Source organism: Caretta caretta, chromosome 9 (genome assembly GCF_965140235.1).
Source record: "Caretta caretta isolate rCarCar2 chromosome 9, rCarCar1.hap1, whole genome shotgun sequence".
Classification (NCBI taxonomy): Eukaryota; Metazoa; Chordata; order Testudines; family Cheloniidae; genus Caretta; species Caretta caretta.
In genome coordinates this window covers 44,861,188-44,880,928 of record NC_134214.1, presented here as the reverse complement: position 1 = coordinate 44,880,928, position 19,741 = coordinate 44,861,188, and the positions used below count along the sequence as shown (strand labels likewise).

The following is a 19,741-nucleotide window of genomic DNA, read 5'->3' as shown; positions in this document are numbered from 1 at the left end:
CTAACCAGGGTGGTTTTTTATAAAAACACATTTACAATCATCTGATCAAATGTTAGCTCAATGCAATTACAAAAAGGGCAGAGAATTAAGTCTGAATATTGCTTACTAGAAATTATAACTTTTGTCCTTAGTGCTACTTCAGTGACGTTGCTCTTGGGTGACTTGTAAAGTGGTGATTTTTTCCCACTGCCCATATAAGTTGTGATGGCTTTTTTTCTTTTTCCCTTGAGGATTTCTGAGGGGTTCTGCTGATGTGCAGGATTTTTTTTAATCTTTCCCAGTCTGATAGACTGTGGCATTCCAAGACAATGATAACATCGACTGAGTGATTCCACTTCTCTCCACCTGTCTAATGCTCAGCGTCATTGTTCTAGGCAGGCTGCTCAGTTCTATTATTTTGGACTTCCTTCTTTGTTTTGAGTGATTTAGGAGACAGTCTGTCTTCTGGATCAGTATGTGTCTAAGTACACATCTACACAAAAATAGTTACAGATCTTTTTGTCGAAGGTCGATGTGCAATGCTATGTTTTACATCAAAATTAAGATTAGAAAAAGAACCAGTAGCCAAAATACATTTTATTAAATTAACTTTCAGTCCATTTGATAAAATACAAGCTTCATGTATTACCAGTTTGTTTACAACTGTTTTGTAGAAATATAGTAAATTAAGAAAACAAACTGAGTAGGCAGTATGTGTTGGGGTTTTTTTGCTAATAGTAAAATCCAAGAGTGAAATTAACTGAACTGTTAAAAACTTTATAAACAGATTAATCAAGCAGACTATACATTTTTTTTCTTAGAAACATTTAACATGCAAAACATTTAGTGCAGTTTGAATATTTGTCAGTTTCCAGAAAAAATTATGATTCCCCCCCCACCCCAAAATGAGATAGATACATTTTTTTTTCTGCAAGTACTGATGTTAAATACTGCAGATTCATCTGGCAATAAGTCCCAACATAAAATCTGAAGAGTGCAAGAAATTTCATCCCCCATCCCAAAGAAACTGACATTAATGGGCATATTATCTTTACTCACGGTTGAGTCTTAGTGGCTCAATCGTACCAGCTTTAATGGAACCGGCTCCATTAAATTCCTATCTAATGCAATGTACGTTCTAGATACATTTCAAATATAGTCCACCAGCCTCCAGTTCAAGAGTCGTTCTTATGGAGATGATTGGCAATGTGACTGTGTTTGTATAGTCCAAAGGATCACTAAACCAGCCTTTGACTTGAGCTGGGAAAATGTTGAGAGAAAATTTCTGTAACTTCCCATTTTATCAAAGTCAGTTTCGTTGCAGATGAATGAATAACTGATTACTGGTCAAGTCTGAGGGTAACATTTCCTTTCATTCTAATAGACAAATTTCTAACACACAAACTATAACTTTTTTCTATATGACATTTTTGAAAGAAAATTAGGAAAAATGTTAAATTAGAAATAGATTAACTATATTGCATAAACGCTTTAGATAAAAACTCTAAGCTTATCACAATCTAGATGAACGAGCACTAGGAAAGGGTTATTAAAACAGAATGAGTAAAAGTTAATTCCACATCAGTTATCTTTTAAAAAAAAAGGTAATCTTTAGAATAATTAAATTTAAAATGGTCCATTTTTAAAAATGAAGGTGTGAATTACATTCTACATTCTGCTTTTTTTTAAAATAGCGTATCCATGTAACATTCATCTCTGGTTATTTTTAGCACTAGCATTACCAATATACAGGCAATAATTCAGTAGTTTCAAGGCAATATATTTTCCATCTTGCATAAGCAAATAGTATTTAATAAAAGTTTAAGCATATCCCTTTATTAAAGAATCTTCAGATTCCATTATGCAAAATCCATGTACACTATATACATATACCTTAAGCATGACCATTACAAATTACATCCATAAATATTTTAGATTCTGGCCCATACAATCCACAGTAGTTATCTGAGCTGACCTAATGAGTTTGCTGTCAGACAAGAGCCAAGTTGAGGCATTGTTTTTCAGGACTTTCTTGATTCTCTCTCATGCTATTGTTTGTTCTTTAGAAATTCAAACTACACCTAAGGTGGCTTTCCAACTTTGAAATATTCAGCTTTCAGCCACGAAGCCCTAGTGACTTTTTGTCTGATTTTTTTTTTCAGCGTATTATCATGCCAAAAAACTTCTAAAACACCACTGAAATCCATGCCAGCCACGGAAGTTATACTATTTGGTGTAGTATTTCCATGTATGTGTGAGATGCTTTCTTGTTTATTTCAAACTTAAAAAAAATAAAAACAAGTTCAAAAGTCAGCTTGGATCATTCACCATCTCTTTCACTGACCTACTGTAGACGGGTCTGTTAAATAGCACTGGTTTTGGTTTTAGTTATAATTTCCATTTGTGATTTTTCCCCCCCCACAAATGCAGCTAACTGTAGGGGCATTGTCTGCAATGCTGTCTTTGCTGCCCAAAGTCAATCTCCTAATGTGATACCAGCTGGCATAGTAATGAGCCTGTTTCTACAAAAACTAGGTCATCCCTTGCAGTCTGTTTTGCCAGTTCCAAATCAAGTGCTTCGTGATTTGTGTATTCACAGATATTATGTATATATCATTACTCACTGTAGCTGCTTTTGATAATATTGTTTCTTTGATCTTAACACCCTGCATGAAAGTTGCATAGCAGGACATTTTTACAAACAACCCACATTTAAGCTGCCTGGACGTGAACCAGATCCAGGTTCACACGTTGAGGATACGAGAGGGAGCCTGGAAAACCGCAGAAGGGTTGCGGGAAAACTTGGTCTTCGCTTCTGGAATCTAAAAGGGGACATAATATGCATTAGCACCACTTCTGGGTAAAGTAATCATGTTGGTTCTTGGCCCAAATGTGTCTGGTCTCCTCTCCACTGTAAAATAAAACACGTTGGAGGACTGTGTCATACAATAGTCCCCTGACACAGGTTGGTCTGGAACTGTAGATGAGACTGAACCATTTTTATAGCACAGTTCCAGATCACTGTAAAAAATTGGTTCAGTCAGATCCACACTGCAAGACCGGAACAGTTTGGATGGGCTGCTTCGTTGTAACTGCGTCCTTCAACACAGTTAAAGGTTATGGTGCAGGTAGGACTTGAGGCTCTGTCTACAATAGCAAGACAAGCATGTTTGAGTGATTCTTGCTGGCAGGTTGCTAATGGCTTCCTAGCCAATGTGCACAGAGTGAACTACTGACTCTTTCACAAATCTTCGCTAACATTTGTTTCACACAAACATAAAGGCAAATACATAAAGGCCTAGTGATTGGTTAAAGTCAGAGACTGGAGAAGAGGTCTGCATGGTGCAAAGTCGGAACCGCTTGGAGGACACCAACAAGAGACCTCTCTTCAAAAATGTCTGAGCTCAGTGCTTTATGAAATAGCAAGTGTACTGCAGTCTGGGCACACACATGCAGCATTCAGGAAGAAAAGTTAACTATTCTGAATATTCTCCTTGCTTGGTTGTGATACCTTACCTCTGGTAACATTGTATGCTCTTCAAATAGGGACTGTGAGAGAGATGGCAGAGATGACTCCAGAGCAAAATTCCTATTGACTTCAATGGAGCCAGGATTTCACCCTAAGTGTAGTATCACTGTGGTGAACAGATGGTAACTACTGATGCAGGATAGCTGAAGAGCCTGTCTCTTAACATAATAAGAGACTAACTGAATTTAAATGGAATTGTCTTTACTTGTGTCTCCTGCCCAGGATTCAGAAGGTAGCTGGCCTCAAACATAACTATGTAAGTTTTGTTTGGTCTTAATTACTCTAACAGTGCTGCTGGAGGAGTGAGGAAGAGGAGCAAGGAAGAGGAGCATAAGAACAGGACATGGGAAAAAAGGAAATTAGCTATTGATCTGTTTTTTTCGCATTCCTCTGGGGATGAGTCTTAAATGCTGGTGAAGAGAATAATATCACAAACAAAGCCACTGTGGAGATCAAAGCTGGAAAACCCAAGCTAAATCCTACGTACAGGTTATTGTAAAACCATTTGTGGAACTCATTGCTAGGGGATATTGTGAAGGTCAAAAGTATAACTGGGGTCAAAAAGGAGCTAGATAAGTTCATGGAGGATAGGTCGATCAATGATTTAGTTGGGGTTGGTCCTGCTTTGAACAGGGGGTTGGACTAGATGACCTGAGATCTCTTTCAACCCTAATCTGCTATGATTCTATGACTGTTAGCCAAGATGGTCAGGGACGCAACCCTATTCTCTGGGTGTCCCTAAGCATCTGACTGCCAGAAGCTGGGACTGGATGATGGGATGAATCACTTGATAATTGCCCTGTTCTGTTCATTCTTTCTGAAGCATCTGGTACCAGCCACTGGACTAGATGTACCCATTGGTCTGACCCCGTATGGCTATTCTTATGTTAACTGAATCACACATGTGTAGCAAAGCCAGGGCTTGGGCAAAAGGAAAAGCCTGAATAGTTTTTAAAGGTCTTCTATGGCCGAGTAAACACGAGTGACTTCAAAATGTATCTTCACTCTATATGATCTAGCTGTTTCCAAGCATCATCTTCATGCCAAGCTATTGTTTTCCTCACAATAATGCTGTTTGCTTTGCTGGGTATGACAGAAAAGCCTCTGTACTCTGCTGTTCTGGGAGACAGGGCCATTACTGGCTCAGTCTGGAGAGCTTCAATATTTTGTGTCCTTGGTGGTTTCTCTCTATGCATATGTGTTTCAGATTTTATCTTTTCCTCCGATCAATAACTGAAGTTATTGATGCCGACTTCCCCTCTACCCGGAGGGTGCTCACCCCCCCACACCCTCACTTCTTCCCTTCCTCTAAGCCCCCACCCCATCCCACCTCTTCCCATCCCCGCTCCACCCTCGACCCCATCCCTGCTCCACCCTCGACCCCGTGCCCACTCCACCGCTTTCCGACCCCATCCCTGAGCACGCCCCAGCCCCTCTCCTCCCAGTGCCTCCTGCAAACCATGGAACAGCTGATTGCAGTGGGCAGGAAGAGTTGATCAGCAGGGCTGCTGGAGGCGAGAGGTGCTGGGGAAGAGGGGAATTGGCTGCCAGTGGGTACTAAGCACCTGCTATTTTTTTCCCCGTGGTCGGCGCCTATGACTGGAGTAAGTGCTGTTTTGGGTCTGTAACTGGTCTCTCCCACGGCATCCATAGGTCACGTGGAAGCACTGGAAGTTTTTTTTGTTTCACTGCAACATTTTGGTCAGCTTTGTGCTCTGTTTGAGTATTAAAACCTATGCTTGCAAGCACGGAGATTCTAGCAGGTCTTTTCCCCCCTTTACAATCCTGCTGTTGCTGTCCGTCTCTTTCCTCTTTTTTCAGCAGGCCCAGAATGCTCCCGTTCAGCAACTTATGACCCTTTATCTTTGCATTCCATAAGAATGTCAACTCTTCTAATAACGTCTGATGGGGATCACACAAACTGTGGCCAAAGTTTAATATTCAAACACACTATGAGTTTTAACTCTGGTCTATGAAAGACTCAAACAAGGCAAACTACTCTGATCCTCATTTGGAGAGTTCTTTGTGGACTTCACATCCACTTGTTTTCTCTCTTCTTTAATCTCTTGGAGTCCTACTGCTGATACCACATCCCAGGCGTTGCTTCTCCGCTCCAAAAAAAGTTTGGCTGTATTGAAACACTTTGTACTTCACTGAGAACAGGACTGAAGCTGACACAACTTTATTTGACATTTTAGACTGAGATATTTTCAAGCTGCCTATGGGATCTGGATGCTCAACTTCCCATTAAATGTTTTGGGAGTTAATAAATTGTTTCAGCTTCAATCCAGTTCTCAGCAAAGCACCAGAATCAGGATATGGAATCAGCTAATTAGTGGGAACTGGAAGTCCAAATCCTCCAGGTGGCTTTGAAAAACTTAGCCTTAATATTGTGCACCATTCTCTTCTCCTCCCTTGCTATGGAAAATCAACAGTCTCTGGCGCTCAGCTGTAATGCTTTCTTCTTTGCCCCTCAATCAGCCCCTTGTGATGACAGTGCTTCCTGTGGTACCATCTGCCTGCTATTCTGACAGATTCTGTAGGCCAGGCTCCTTGTACACAAATGTCCAATTGACCTAAATTCTGCTGAAATGCCTGTTCATTCTGCAGTACCCCAGTGCAACAGACTGGCGAGTCAGTGGCATCTTTAAGTAAGTTTTTAAAGGGCTAGAGGCTGCTCTTGAATTAAATATGAAAATGAATAATACAAGCAGAACCTTGTCCCTTGTGTGGCCTTGATATTACATTCAATTTTATGCTGTTCCTACATTTGTCATTTTCAATGTGCTACAGAATTTTGTACTGCAAACATATAAGTGCACTGCAGGGGTTGTCTGAGGCAGGCTGGAAGTTTAGGCCGCTGGAAAAGGGGAAGGCAGTTTGCAATTACAGGATAAGCACATTAGCTGTATGTTCGTTAAAATCATCCACAGTGAAATGGTCAAGTGTTGACATTTAAATTGCCCCCATTTGATTTCTAAATTAACATCCCCTGGAGATGAATGGGACAGTCACCACCAGGGAGACTCCACTGCAGCTATTTAATTGGGTTCACAGTTGGAAGGCTTTCTTTGCAATGATCAGGGCTACAAACGTATGTATTTATTTACTTTTAATCAAAGCTGGAGAGCAATTCTGTGGCCAGGGCTGGATTCTGCAATGTTGCACAATCCATTTCTTCACCTAGCTTCCCAAGTAACCCTTCCTCAAATGGCGGAAAGGTAGAGAGAGCCGTACAGAGATCTGCTTGTGTCCACTTTGTGTTCAAGTTGACCAGATGCCACCGTGCCAGTGGACTCGGCAGAAGAGCAGAAAGAGATGTAAGCTCTGCAGCACTGCTTCTTGGCACCCCTACCGCCTCTGCCAGATTTAGATTTCTCTACATGATGTTGCTGTATGGCCAGTGTCTCAAGTTTATGGCCGATGCTGGTTGTATTCAAATGCAACAGCAATGGATCAAATATGGATCTGGGCCTCCTACAGAAATAAAACACAGAGCAGATTTTTGAAGTTTGAAATTTTTTTCCGAGCTCCTTGGCTTTTAATTCTAGTTCTAGTTGTTGGGGCTTCTCTCAGCTCAAGGCTTGGGGGAGGGGGACCTTTTTGGTGAACAGGAAAAAAGTAACTTCATCTTCTGCCATCTGTGAGATGAGAGGGACTCCAGCCTTAAAATGCATCGTTTTAATGAGTCTACATCACTGATCCTTCCCATTTTGTTGCACCACAGAAACCAGGAGAAACCTTCCTATACCCCTCGGAGCAAATGGGAGAGAGGGAGGTTGACAGAGTGGGTTTGCCTTGCAGCAGTGTTGAGGCTGTCTTGCCTGTTAGAGCATGTCCATCTACTGTTCAAGGTCGATGGTGCAGCTTGTGGCCAACTTTGGGGTTGGGCTCTAAGTACTGTAGCATTGCAGAAGGCTGCAGAGTGGGGTATTGCTCACATGTAATCTGTTCTCAGTTGGCGGGATGCTGTTTGCTTTACACATTTAAGGAGAGACTTAGGGAAACTCCTGAACAGAGAGAATGTTTGCTTGTAGGTTTTTCAGCATCCCTTGGAATTGCTTTGTAGGCAAGGAAGTGTAAGCTTGTTATATAGTGTAGTACAGTGTCTTATAAAGAGGATGAAAAAGCTCAGGGAATCCTAACATTTCTAGGATCCCAGCTTCTCTGTATCTCACTCCCTGCTTAGAACAGGTATCTTGATATTACTGGAGACTGAAGTCTCTTTCTCTGTCCATAGATGCTCAGTTCTATTTTTTATTTATTTATTTTTTTGGTGGTGGCCCCAGTGTCCACCGTCACTCTCATGCATACCTACAAACGTAGGTTTGTGCACACAATGCGGTATTAATGTCAGGGTTGAGATTTTAAATGCACAGATCAGGAAATTCAAAGTTAGATGTGCTTCACAGCAAACCCTAACATCAACAGATAACATCGACGTTAGCATAATTTGACTACACTGCACATGTACAGATGGTATTAAATTGATTGTATACAGTAACACAGTACTACGGACCAAGAAGATGTCTGAGTCAAGATTACTGTGGGAACCATAATTTTGAACTTCCTGACTCCTGTGTAGTTTAAAATCTTGTCCTTAGCATTGAATTAACGGTTATGAAGACTCTCCGCCAGGTCTCTCTGAAAACAAGAGGTGACTACTGTGCAAATGAGGGAAGAGCATTTGCTCAAGTCATGGCTTGGTTTCTAACCACAATACATTGGTAATATGTAAGGGGTATGGAATTTTCTTTGGGTTCTCTTCAAAAGGCCTCCAGGGTTTGTAAAAAAGTATAATTACCTTAAAATCTGCCCTGTAGCTAGTCTCTTGCACAAAATGATCTTCTGGAATAATGAAGCCTTGCTTTGTCTTTATGGGCTTCGACGGTTTGGCTCCGGTCCATGGACGATACTCCTGCCTGAAACAAGTTGGTAAAAACAGAAGGACCCAGAATACAGAATTAGTGCAGTGTACAGACAGCAGGCACCTCTGCTCAGTGTGAGAGCAAATAAATACAAAAGGTAAGTTTGGGAACTGCTTACTTATAATTAGGGTGACCAGACGTCCCAATATTAGGGGCTTGTCTTATATAAGACTCCCCTCTGTCCTGATTTTTCACACTTGTTGTCTGGTCACCCTACTTATAATTTCCAACACAGTTAAATCAAACCAGTCTGCTAAGTCCACTTTTACTCCAACACCTAATAAAAGTAGACTCCCGAGCCAGCTCTGCATGCTGTATTCCTTAAAAAGCTGATGCTCAATGAAGGGTATAGAACAGCCTAGATGGACTAGGTCTGACTGCACTAGTTTCATCCTATACCTACTTGCTGGAGCTTTCATTCTCCCTTTTAGAGCCGCTTGCTGATTTCCTCCTGGAAAAAGTTGTTTTTCCTGCCTCGAGCATCTTGATTCTACACCTCAGCCCCATAGCGTTTCACTTGCTTTCAATGAATGATTTTCTTAATGTTTCTTTATCTGGTTTTACCCCTCTTGGATGCAGTCACATCTGCCAGTGTGCAGTGTTCTCCCTATTCATGTGTCAAAGCTGCACCTCCTCTTTGCCTCATTATGGATTATCTGATGTTTCAGCCGTTATTTTCATGTGGCTAAGAGGTTGGAAAGCTTGGCTCATTAAGACTGAAGGAGAGGAAGGAAAAGGTTGTGTGAGCATGGAGTATGGCTGTGTTTGATAAGATGGGTGCAGCGGCTGCCATACCTTGCTTGCAGTGTTCAACCGGGTTCAAAAGTGGCTATTACGGTGTCTGGCTTATCCAGTAATTGGCCCTCCACCATGGTCCTCTGCACCTTTGTCACAGGGTTAACTAGTGCTCTCAATTAGGCCATTCTGGAGCCTTCAGAAGTAGCCAAATGTGTCTGCTTGTTTGGAATAGGATTAAGGGAGTCTGCTGTGTGTCTTCTGCTGTAATAATGGGAGATAGCTGGCCAGCCCCAATTGTGTGTCTAAGTGTAGAAGTGGCAGATAAAGGTTTATAGGTGATTGGAACACTACATAACAATGAATGGTGATGGGAAAAGGTACAAAAACGGAGACAGACTGAATTAGCCCAAACAAAAAGGGCTACCGATATAACTCATGGACTATGCTGAGATTGTGCCTGGTAAACAAAGGAGTGGGAAACTGGAGATCAGTGGACCAAAAATTGGTGGGTCAGAAATTAAGCCTGATTAGTCCATCCTCACATTATTTTATTCACCATTCTGCTCATCACCTCTGGTCTTGTGTGTCCTGTGTATCCTGATCAATACATCACCAAACTTTGGCATGGATTTTCTAATGGTTTTTGCCATGATATTAAGCAGGCCAAGGTGTCTGTACTCAAAACTCTGAGCCTTGCTGAACTATTTAAAGTTGTACAGTGACACGGTCATGGACTCTCTGGGCCCATTTATTCTATCAAAATCAATTCAACAGTCTTAAGCAAAAATTATGCTAACTGCTACTGCAGCAAAGGCTACAGTTCAGAGTCTTAAGCCGTGTCTGGACTTGGAGAATAGATTGTTTTTTACCAGGGTTTGATCACAACCAACCAACTCTTTTTTTTCAACATGACTGCCCTGTTGATATTAGTTGGGAAGTGCTGTTTAAAATACTGATAGTTAAAATGCATTGCTAAAGCTTTGTCTAGACTGGGATTTAAAGGTGTGTTTTTAAAATGTGTAGACTTATCTTGCTCAGCTAAGCATGTGATTAAAATATACACTGCCTGGTTCTACACTAGACTTTTAAATCTAGATACAGCCTTAAAACACTACATGTTTTCCTAGTCTCAGCATGCTATAAAGCTTTAGGGTCCAGGGTACTTCAGTGCTTTGCTATCCTATGTTTCACTGCTTGGCGGATATTCAGATGAGGTGACTGCAATGAGTTCTTAAGTCTGTTCAGGACCAGTGATGGGTCTCGTTCGATAGAGGATCCTGAGGTATACAACTCCGTTCCAGGAAAGGCATACCTAGGTCTGTGGAATACAAGCTTAAGAAATCTCTGTTTCCAAACCCGTGCTTGAGTGTCCACACTGTCTTGTAAACTTAAGCTTCCAATTGCTGGACCCATGTCTCACAGCCATGCTAATGCATCCATGCTACACTACCCAGACCTTCTGACTTGGGTCGGGCTTGAGCTGCCTACAGACTGCAAAGTGACAGGTCTTGGACCCAAGTCACAGTGGGACTCAAGCTCTGACCAACCCTCCTAGTAAGGTCCTAGGACCTGGGTCCTAAGTGCATGCTGACCTGAGTCAGACTGATGTAGTGACACTAAAGGAGGTTTTGGAATTAACTGAGAAACTTAACAGTAACAAGTCACTGGGACCAGATGGCATTCACCCAAGAGTTCTGAAAGAACTCAAATGTGAAATTGTGCAACTATTAACTATGGTTTGTAACCTGTCCTTTAAATTAGCTACTGTACCCAATGACTGGAAGATAGCTAACGTAACGCCAATATTTAAGAAGGGCTCTAGAGGTGATCCTGGCAATTACAGAGCAGTAAGTCTAATGTCAGTACCTGGCAAATTAGTTGAAACAATAGTAAAGAATAAAATTATCAGACACGTAGAAGAACATAAATTGTTGCGCAAAAGTCAACATGATTTCTGTAAAGGGAGATCATGTCTTACTAATCTATTAGAGTTCTTTGACGGAGTCAACAAACATGTGGACAAGGGGGATCCAGTGGACACAGTGTACTTAGATTTCCAGAAAGCCTTTGATAAGGTCCCTCACCAAAGGCTCTTACATAAATTAAGTTGTCATGGGATAAGAGGGAAGATCCTGTCATGGATTGAGAACTGGTTAAAAGACTGGGAACAAAGAATAGGAATAAATGGTAAATTTTCAGAATGGAGAGGGGTAACTAGTGGTGTTCCCCAAGGGTCAGTCCTAGGACCAGTCCTTTTCAACTTATTCATAAATGATCTGGAGAAAGGGGTAAACAGCGAGGTGGCAAAGTTTGCAGACGATACTAAACTGCTCAAGATAGTTAAGACCAAAGCAGACTGTGAAGAACTTGAAAAAGATCTCACAAAACTAAGTGACTGGGCAACAATTTAATGTAGATAAATGTAAAGTAATGCACATTGGAAAAAATAACCCCAACTATACATACAATATGATGGGAGCTAATTTAGCTACAATTAATCAGAAGAAAGATCTTGGAGTCATCGTGGATAGTTCTCTGAAGACGTCCACGCAGTGTGCAGCGGCAGTCAAAAAAACAAACGGGATGTTAGGAATCATTAAAAAAGGGATAGAGAATAAGATGGAGAATATCTTATTGACCTTATATAAATCCATGGTATGCCCACATCTTGAATACTGCGTACAGATGTGGTCCCCTCATCTCAAAAAAGATATACTGGCATTAGAAAAGGTTCAGAAAAGGGCAACTAAAATGATTAGGGGTTTGGAACGGGGCCTCTATGAGAAGAGATTAAAGAGGCTAGGACTTTTCAGCTTGGAAAAGAGGAGGCTATGATAGAGGTATATAAAATCATGAGTGGTGTGGAGAAAGTGAATAAGGAAAGTTATTTCCTTGTTCCCATAATATAAGAACTAGATCTCATCTAACCTGATGCAAAAAATAAGTTACAAAGGTACTACACCTGATCAACCAAAGCCCCCTGCTAATTGGTGTCTTTTTACATCCACATTTGCCTATTTTAAAAAATGTATTTCTTCTTCCTGTTCCTCTGGGGAAAACCCATAAGTACAATCACAGAAATGTGAGATGTTGCCGTTTTCATAGTGTAATAATACTGTAATGATAAATAATAATTAATAAATATTGTGTAATAAGCATGTCATAAAAACAAATTTTATATTTCCAAGATCACTCCTTTTATAATTTATACTCAGGTAAAGGAGAAAATCCCTGGAAATATTAATTTTTAGGAGGGGGTTCGTGAGACTTGACATTTTAGTGAAAGGGGTTCACAGGTTGTTAAGGTTTGGGAACCACTGCGCTACAGTATATAAAAATTAAAAATGCTTAAAAATAAACATGGATATTATCCATCAACACTATAAAAAATAAAACTCAAATTCTGCCAACCCTATTCTTGTCTCATTGGTACATCTAATTATCTGGGCTATCATGTGGTAGAACTACCTGATCTAGCATGAATGATTGCAAATCCAGACCAGAGTTTCCTCAAGCAAAGTTTGATTGACACACTCAAGAGAGCAGAAATCTACTGGCTAAGCCACTGCAATGTGACAGTTGACATACACTCTCTGCAGCCTCTAGTCTGTTAGGTTTTTTTCCCCCCAAGTTAAACTGAAAACACTGACATGCTGGTAGGTGATCTCTTGTGACAGATCCGTAAGGATATTAACAGTCATGTTCACTACAGTAGTGCCTGGGACCCATCTCAGGTCCCAACCCTAATGTGCTAGGCACTGCATCATCACAGACTTGCAGACAGTCCCTACTTCAAGAGTTAACAGTCAAAACAGACACACCACACAAAGGGTAGGGGAATGGGCAATGGTGAGCTGGAGCCGGTTAGCACAACTGGTTGTTAAAATTAGAAGCCGGTTTAGAACCGGTTGTTAAGGGTTGGGCAAACTCCGACCTGCCTGAGCTCCCGGCTGGGGAAGCTCCCCTTGAGAATCCCTTTTTACTCACCCGGCGGCACTCCAGGTCTTTGGCAGCACTTCAGTGGCGGGTCCCTCCGGAGACCCGGAGCGAGTGAACGACCTGCTGCTGAAGTGCCGCCGAAGACCCAGAGCAACTGAAGGAACCGGTTCTTCAGATTTTGGCAGTTCATCACTGGGAATGGATATAATATACAGTGCATGCTCAGCTCCCAGGAAGCAGCCTGCCTCCTCGATGACTAGAATTAGAGCTGGTTGGAAAAAAGGGAGGACATTTTGCAAACACTTTTTGAAGCACCCTCCCCTTTCCTTTTTTAAATGCATTTGAAATTTTTTGACCTGCTTTAGTTAGGCTCTACAAGGAGGGTTGCCATTAAACGTTTACTTGGCCATCTGCAATTGAAAGGAGGTAGTGAGAGCAGTCCCTGTATTGTGTGTGCTCTCCAACTTGGGCTGATTGTGTTGTCACTTCACTCTTCTGTGTTTAACCCACCAGCGTACACCCAGAATCCCTGACAGTAGGCCATGGCAAACAAGCCATTCAAATACCCAAATAATGGTTGCACTATTTAATTTTGCTGGGTGCAGTATTCTGCACAAAGTGCAGCTCATCACCCACAGACTCTGAAATGTATTTTCCAATAAAGTGTCAACCTTTCTGGGGCTACCAGCCAGACCTGCAAAATAAACACCTGTGACAGCCATAATGGGGGAAGCAGGGAGCAGTGTCAGAGACAGTAACTTAGGAACAGATCCTCATTTAGGTGCCCAACTTCCATTGATTTCAATGGGAATTAGGTACCTAAATACCCCTGAGGATCTGGGCCTTAGAATTGAAGCAGCTTTAACATCAGTAGTTTTACTCTCTGCTGTTTTGGAGTAAGGGTGAGGTATTCAGAGCTATATAAATAGAAATGACCAAAGCCATATTTGTAGGAATTGCTAAAAACTTACATTTTACAGGTAAATCCAATTATTTTAAATCCTTCCATCAACTCAAGAGCCAGTTTTCTAGCCCTAAATGCAACAGCCTCCCTGCTGTTCCTTGACAGCTGAATTGCTGTCAGAAAGTGAAATTAAGGGTTGTTTCACAGAGGAGTTTCAGGAGACGATCCTGGTGTTTTTCCAAATGGTTATCCAACAGGAGTTCTAGACAGCTTTATAGATCTGTCACAATTATCCCTCTCTTCATCCTTTAACGTGGGAAGGGAATCTGTAAGACTCATCTAGTACTGTCATGATGTGTTAGGACATGAGTTGCCTGTGGAGGGAAGCCCTGAATGCACTTTGAAGGGGTGAAAGGCTCTCTATGGACTGAGGCCTACATCTAGGGAGGAAACCTCAAATAGGATCCTTCTGTTCTGGGAGAGACGAACCTTGCTCTGGTGATTGAAAGGGCACTAAGATGGGCTAGTGGAGAGGGAGCTAGAGTATATAATATAAATAGAAACTGTTGTAGTTACATAAGGCTTGGTGTGAATTCCAATTTTAAGCCTGAATAGAAATGTTTCACTGAACTGGTTAGTAGGCACAGCTTGAGTCATAGGACACTATGGTGCTAACACCTAGTAGACCTCCTATAGCCCATGTGAGGGGGTGGTTGCTTTTGGAAAAAGGGATTTGAGTTCTTCCCCTATTACCGGTTCTTCCCGTCATGAAGTTCTGATGGGGTTGGGGGGGGGGGGGGTATATAGAACAGCGGTGAGTGAAATCATCTCTGCATTGGTGTTTCAAATTTGGCTTAGATTAGGCCCTCTTACTTATCTGGTCCAAACCCTTCCATATCCAGTAGAACAGTATATGCTGTCAGACTGGCCTTATGCTGCATCTTTTCCAGTGAAAAGGCAAGAGTGGCCATTAATGCTGCTAGGAAGCAGGCTGGCTGTAGCCCACAAAAGTGGGATTATTAGTAGCTAGTTTCACTGTGTCCTGGGCAGTTTTGGAAGTCAGCTGTCACCAAGGCTAAATTGTCACCCCTCTCACCTGGCAAATCCCATTTCCCTTAACCTGGCCTGCTGGCACAAGGAGTAAAGCAGGACTCAGCCAGGGCATAATTCTAATAGGGATTTGGAGCTGTGTCACACTGGAAATTCAGTGCTGTGTGTTGGGAGTCAGAATGATTTGAAAACCAAGTAAGGAAGAGATGACAGTTATGAAGCCAAATGAAAACTCAATAACCCCCACACTTAGGGATTTCCTAGGATGAGAACCTGCCAACTTCTATACAAGCTGCATAGCTCATTATCCCTTCTTGTCTTTGTGAGCAGTATATTTAGTGGCCATGCAATGGAATTTTTAACACTACCTGACACAGCAAAGTCACCCTGGGAAGTGGCTGCATACCAGTGTACTTTTAGTAAACAGTCTGCAAGATTTCACCATATGCTTTTGAAATAATAAACAGGCTTTATCTGTGAGATACAAAGGAAGGTTCTACCATTTGCTCAAAATGTAGGGCATCATGGAATTTCTTTATCAGGTATAATAATCCACTGAAATTCTGTATTATAAATATTACACATCTGCTTTTAGACAGTGCCAATGTCTGTATTTTAATACTCTACTGTATGTACTGCCTGAAACTGATGCTGTGAAAACTATATGAAAAGTCTATTTTTGTTTTCACTCTTTTTGGGAGCAGTGCATTTTTAATATTATTGCTGGTTAAAAACAAAGTAAATACAAAACGTTGAAATATTTTATGCATGGATTCTATTATTGTAATGTTGGGGTTGTCTCTTTTTTAACTTTGCTTTTCTTTAGCATCTGAAGCATAGATTTGACACATTACATTCCTATCACACTATTCACAGTTTACATTTGTTTTCAGTAGTATGCCAGGTACACTGTTCTTGTTTCACTGGTTTCTTGGCATGAATAATTTACCAGTGTCATTCACAAATGTCGCATTAAAATTAGCATTGCTCAACTAAAAAATAAAGAGAAAAGATCACACCAGATGGGAGAATGTGACACTCAAATAGTTACAATATGTCTGTTCTCTTCTGCATAGGATCTTACACTGCTTCATCGATGTAATATCTGAACACCTTCCAGTAGAGCTTTAAGTGACATGATTAACACCTGCAACCTGTGGTTCATTCTCTCATCTTCTCCCCAGAGGAAGAATTGTGTAGGCGTTTGTTTTTTAAATGTATACACTGGTCTGTGTTTATATAGCAACAGCAGGTTAAAGAAGTGCGCCTTGCACTTGGAGTGGAAGATGGCGAGGTCTGTGATGGTCCTTCGTTTCTGGTGAGGGAAGTTCATTCCACAGTTTCAGACTGGTCCCCAAGAGAGCTCTGTCTTCTGCTCAGATGAATTTTGCCCTTATGGTCAAAATAGGAAATTCCATCGTGCCTGAGCAGCACAGGTGCAACCATGGTCTTCACCCTGGAGCTCAGGCAGTCTTTTTGATATGCTGGCTTCAGGCCATTGAGCATCTTGAAGATAAGGACCGAGATCTTCCGCTCTGTGGGAAGCCAGTATAGAGAGCAGAGGATGGGACTGATGTGCTGGCAGTAGCCTGTGTTGCTTAGGAGACGTGCTGCAACATTCTGTACTAGTTAGCATTTCCTAAAGGCTGATGGTTTCACTCCAGATACACTGCATTGCTACAGTACAGACAGGAGGTGGACAAAGGCATGTATAACTGAGGTCAGGTTGTTGTCTGTCAGGACTGGACGCGGTCTCCTAGCCCATTGGTGATGACAGAAAGTGTTACTCCTTGATGCTGCTGGAATCCAGGAGCACTCCTAAACTATGGACTTGCTAACATGGCCTCCTATCAAGGCTAATTCAAATACATGTAAAATTCTAAGGGACTTGCCAAAATCTCTATTAATTACATACACAAAACCTATGTTAAAAGAACATTATTAAGATTGCAAAGTTGAACACTCAAAAGTTTGAGTGGGATTGTATGACAAAGTTGCTTGTGGGGGTGGGGCTCAGCAGCCTAGGGCTCATTTCTGGTTTGTCTTATGTTCCTAAAAGCTCATGCTTCAGGGTTTTAGCTGGCCGTTTGCCCAAGTCAGAAAGGGATGTCCCTCCCACCACACGCTATATATCCAGGAAGTGGTTTTTAAATCTTCCTCTGAAGCATCAGGCTGGAGATGGGACATTGGGCGGAGAGAGCCAGTACTCTGAAGTGGTATCAAGCATTCGCTCTCTCAGGTGTTTGGCTGGCTCTTGCTCACATAGTCAGGGTCTAACTGATCGTCCTGTGTGGGCTTGACCAGGAATATTTCCCTAGGTCAGATTGGCAGTGACCTTAGGTTTTTTTTTGCCCCCTTCTGCAGCATGGAGTGCAGGTCATTTGCCAGGATTATCTAGCTATAGCTCACTTAATCACTTCCCTACCTTTGTTGGGGGCTCAGGCACTGATGCACCTCGGTCCCTCCTGTTCTCTCCCTAGGGCACATAATAGTCTAGTCTCCTGTGGGCCGTAACACTTCAGTCTAATTTTGGCTGTTGGGTTTAATGTGCAGCTGCTGGGTGTGGGTTGCCTGTGATATACAGGAGGTCGGGTAGTCAACAGGCTGACCGTGGGCCAAATCTGGACCGCCAGGTGCTTTTGAATGGACCCCAAAATCTTTTTACTTATTATTGTTTTTTATTATTTTTCTCTGGAGTCTGGACCTTGACTGTACCTTGACCAAGAAATATGGACCTTGACAAAAAAATAATTGACTACCCCTGGACTAGATAAGTAGGTGGTCCCTTCTGGCATTAAATTCTGACAGGAAATGCCAGAATTAAGGTTGCATGTGCAACCCCTTGTGTGTACACATTATGATACAGTCTTTAATTACATAAATCCCAGGACCCAGCCTCATTCAGTGCACAAGATGGATGCTCACTTAATGGTGCTCACTTAATGAACAGCTATTCAGTATTTTGTTTTTGCCTCATTGTTCAGTGTGTGGCACCAGGCCACATTTTAAAAACACCCCTGTGAGGTGAGGGGTGATTATCCCCATTTTACAGATGGTGAACTGAGGCACAGAGAGATTAAAAGTGTCCACGAATTTTGAGTGCCCAATCTGTGACATCTAGGATGTGATTTTTCAGAGTATTATATAGCCCTTCATATGTTCAAAGCAGAGCTCCGTTATTTCAGTTGCATCTCTGAGTGCTCAGAACTTCCACAAATCAGTCCTCAGGGTCTCAAGTCAGGCATCCAGAAAATGAGGAACACACAATTAGTGACCACTTATGAAAAGTTTGGTTTAAGTGACTTGCCCAACATCACACAGAAATTCTGTGGCAGAAGCAGGGAAAGAATTCAGTTCTCCACGGCATCATCATTCAACTGCCTAAGCCACGAGACCCTCTTTTCTCTTTCTGAAATCCCGTCTCACTCAGTGTATACCTTCCAACTGTTGCAACAAATGTGGCAGGGGTCCTACAGACAACTGTCCACTTCACTACACAACCCTGATGCATCCCCAAAACAGGTCCTTCCGGTGCACTGAAAGAGGCAGGGATCCTATGAACAAAACAGTATGTGACAATGTACTTAGTCAACTGTATCAGAATGCGTATGCACAAGCGGGGCCAAATTAAGGTTTCATGGACTACCTTAATTTTGGCATTTCCTAACTTTTGAGTGTTTGTCTTTGCAGCCTTAGTAATGTTCTTTTAACACGGGGGTTTTTTGTGTAATTTGCTAGGTTTTTAAAAAGGCAAACTGAAAAACAAATTTCATCATGTGGCAACATATTGATGATACTCAGTTCATCAGCAGGCTTGGAACCTTCATATCAACCGCACTTACCTCTGCTTCTGGGGCTAATAGAATAACTGATAGCAATAGTAGGTTATCTTCTATGTGGACCAGCATTAGAGGGGGTCAGACACTTTGCCACTGGGTTTCACAGATGTTGGCTTGGGTTCCTTTCCCAGGCAATGCCTGGGGATGGGAATGTGCTCTAGTAGGCACAGATTCTTCTGCCCATTCTCCCTAAGCTTCACCCCATCTCCTCCAATCTACCCCAGTCCTGTCTCTACTCCACCACGGGCTCCTTGTCCCAGTCCCTTTCTCCTCACCTAGCCAGTCCCAGGCTCCTTGTTCAGTAAGTTATAGTCTCAACCCTCCAGACTTCCCATCCTAGTCACTCTCAAGCTCCCCCCATCTCGTGCTCCCAATCTTGTTGCCTAGCTGTTCCCAGGTCCCTGCAGCCCAACTCCTGTCTCATCCCCAGTCTCTTTACCAAGCCAATCCAAGTTCCTTCCTCTGCTCCCTGATCTCTCTCTCTCTTTCTCTCGCTTGCTTACAATCACCTGTCCACATCCACATTCCCCATCTCCGTTCATTCCCGAGGCTCTCAACCAATCTCAGTGTTGACATTTCTCTCAGCACCTTGTCCCAGTTTCTTTGTCCAGATAATCCCAGATCTTCCCCTACATCCCAGTTCCTTGTCAGATCTGGTTCCTAGCCCTTCTGCCCCACTGGTTCTCAGTCTTCTTGCGCTGCCAGTCCCAGTCTTCCCCTCCCCTGCTCCCAGATCTAGTCTGCTCAACCAGCCTGTCGGACTTAGCCGCCTGACTCCCAGTCCCAGTCTCCACCCCACCCGCCGTGCCAGCCTCCAATCCCAGTCTCTGCTCCC

At 42.3% G+C, this 19,741-nt stretch overlaps 1 protein-coding gene across 9 annotated transcripts in view; it reads right to left on the bottom strand.

The window, feature by feature from the left end:
* Window positions 1–558: 558 nt before the first annotated feature.
* The window catches only part of MAP6D1 (MAP6 domain containing 1), a 29,080-nt gene continuing 9,897 nt past the window's right edge, over window positions 559–19,741 (bottom strand). For 2 of the 9 annotated variants that reach the window (XR_007358453.2, XM_048864254.2), the window contains 2 exons: window positions 8,313–8,430; window positions 559–2,801 (listed from right to left, as the gene is read on the bottom strand). Coding sequence is in view for 3 of the 9 variants with exons in the window: in XM_048864254.2 (XP_048720211.1) it covers window positions 2,724–2,801; window positions 8,313–8,430 (196 nt within the window). In the remaining 6 variants the exon portion in view is untranslated. Of the gene's footprint in view, window positions 2,802–6,605; window positions 6,986–8,312; window positions 8,431–15,521; window positions 16,603–16,806; window positions 16,824–19,741 lie in introns of those variants that run through there. The other 7 variants (XR_007358454.2, XM_048864256.2, XR_012669903.1 and 4 more) reach the window with 5 other exon arrangements.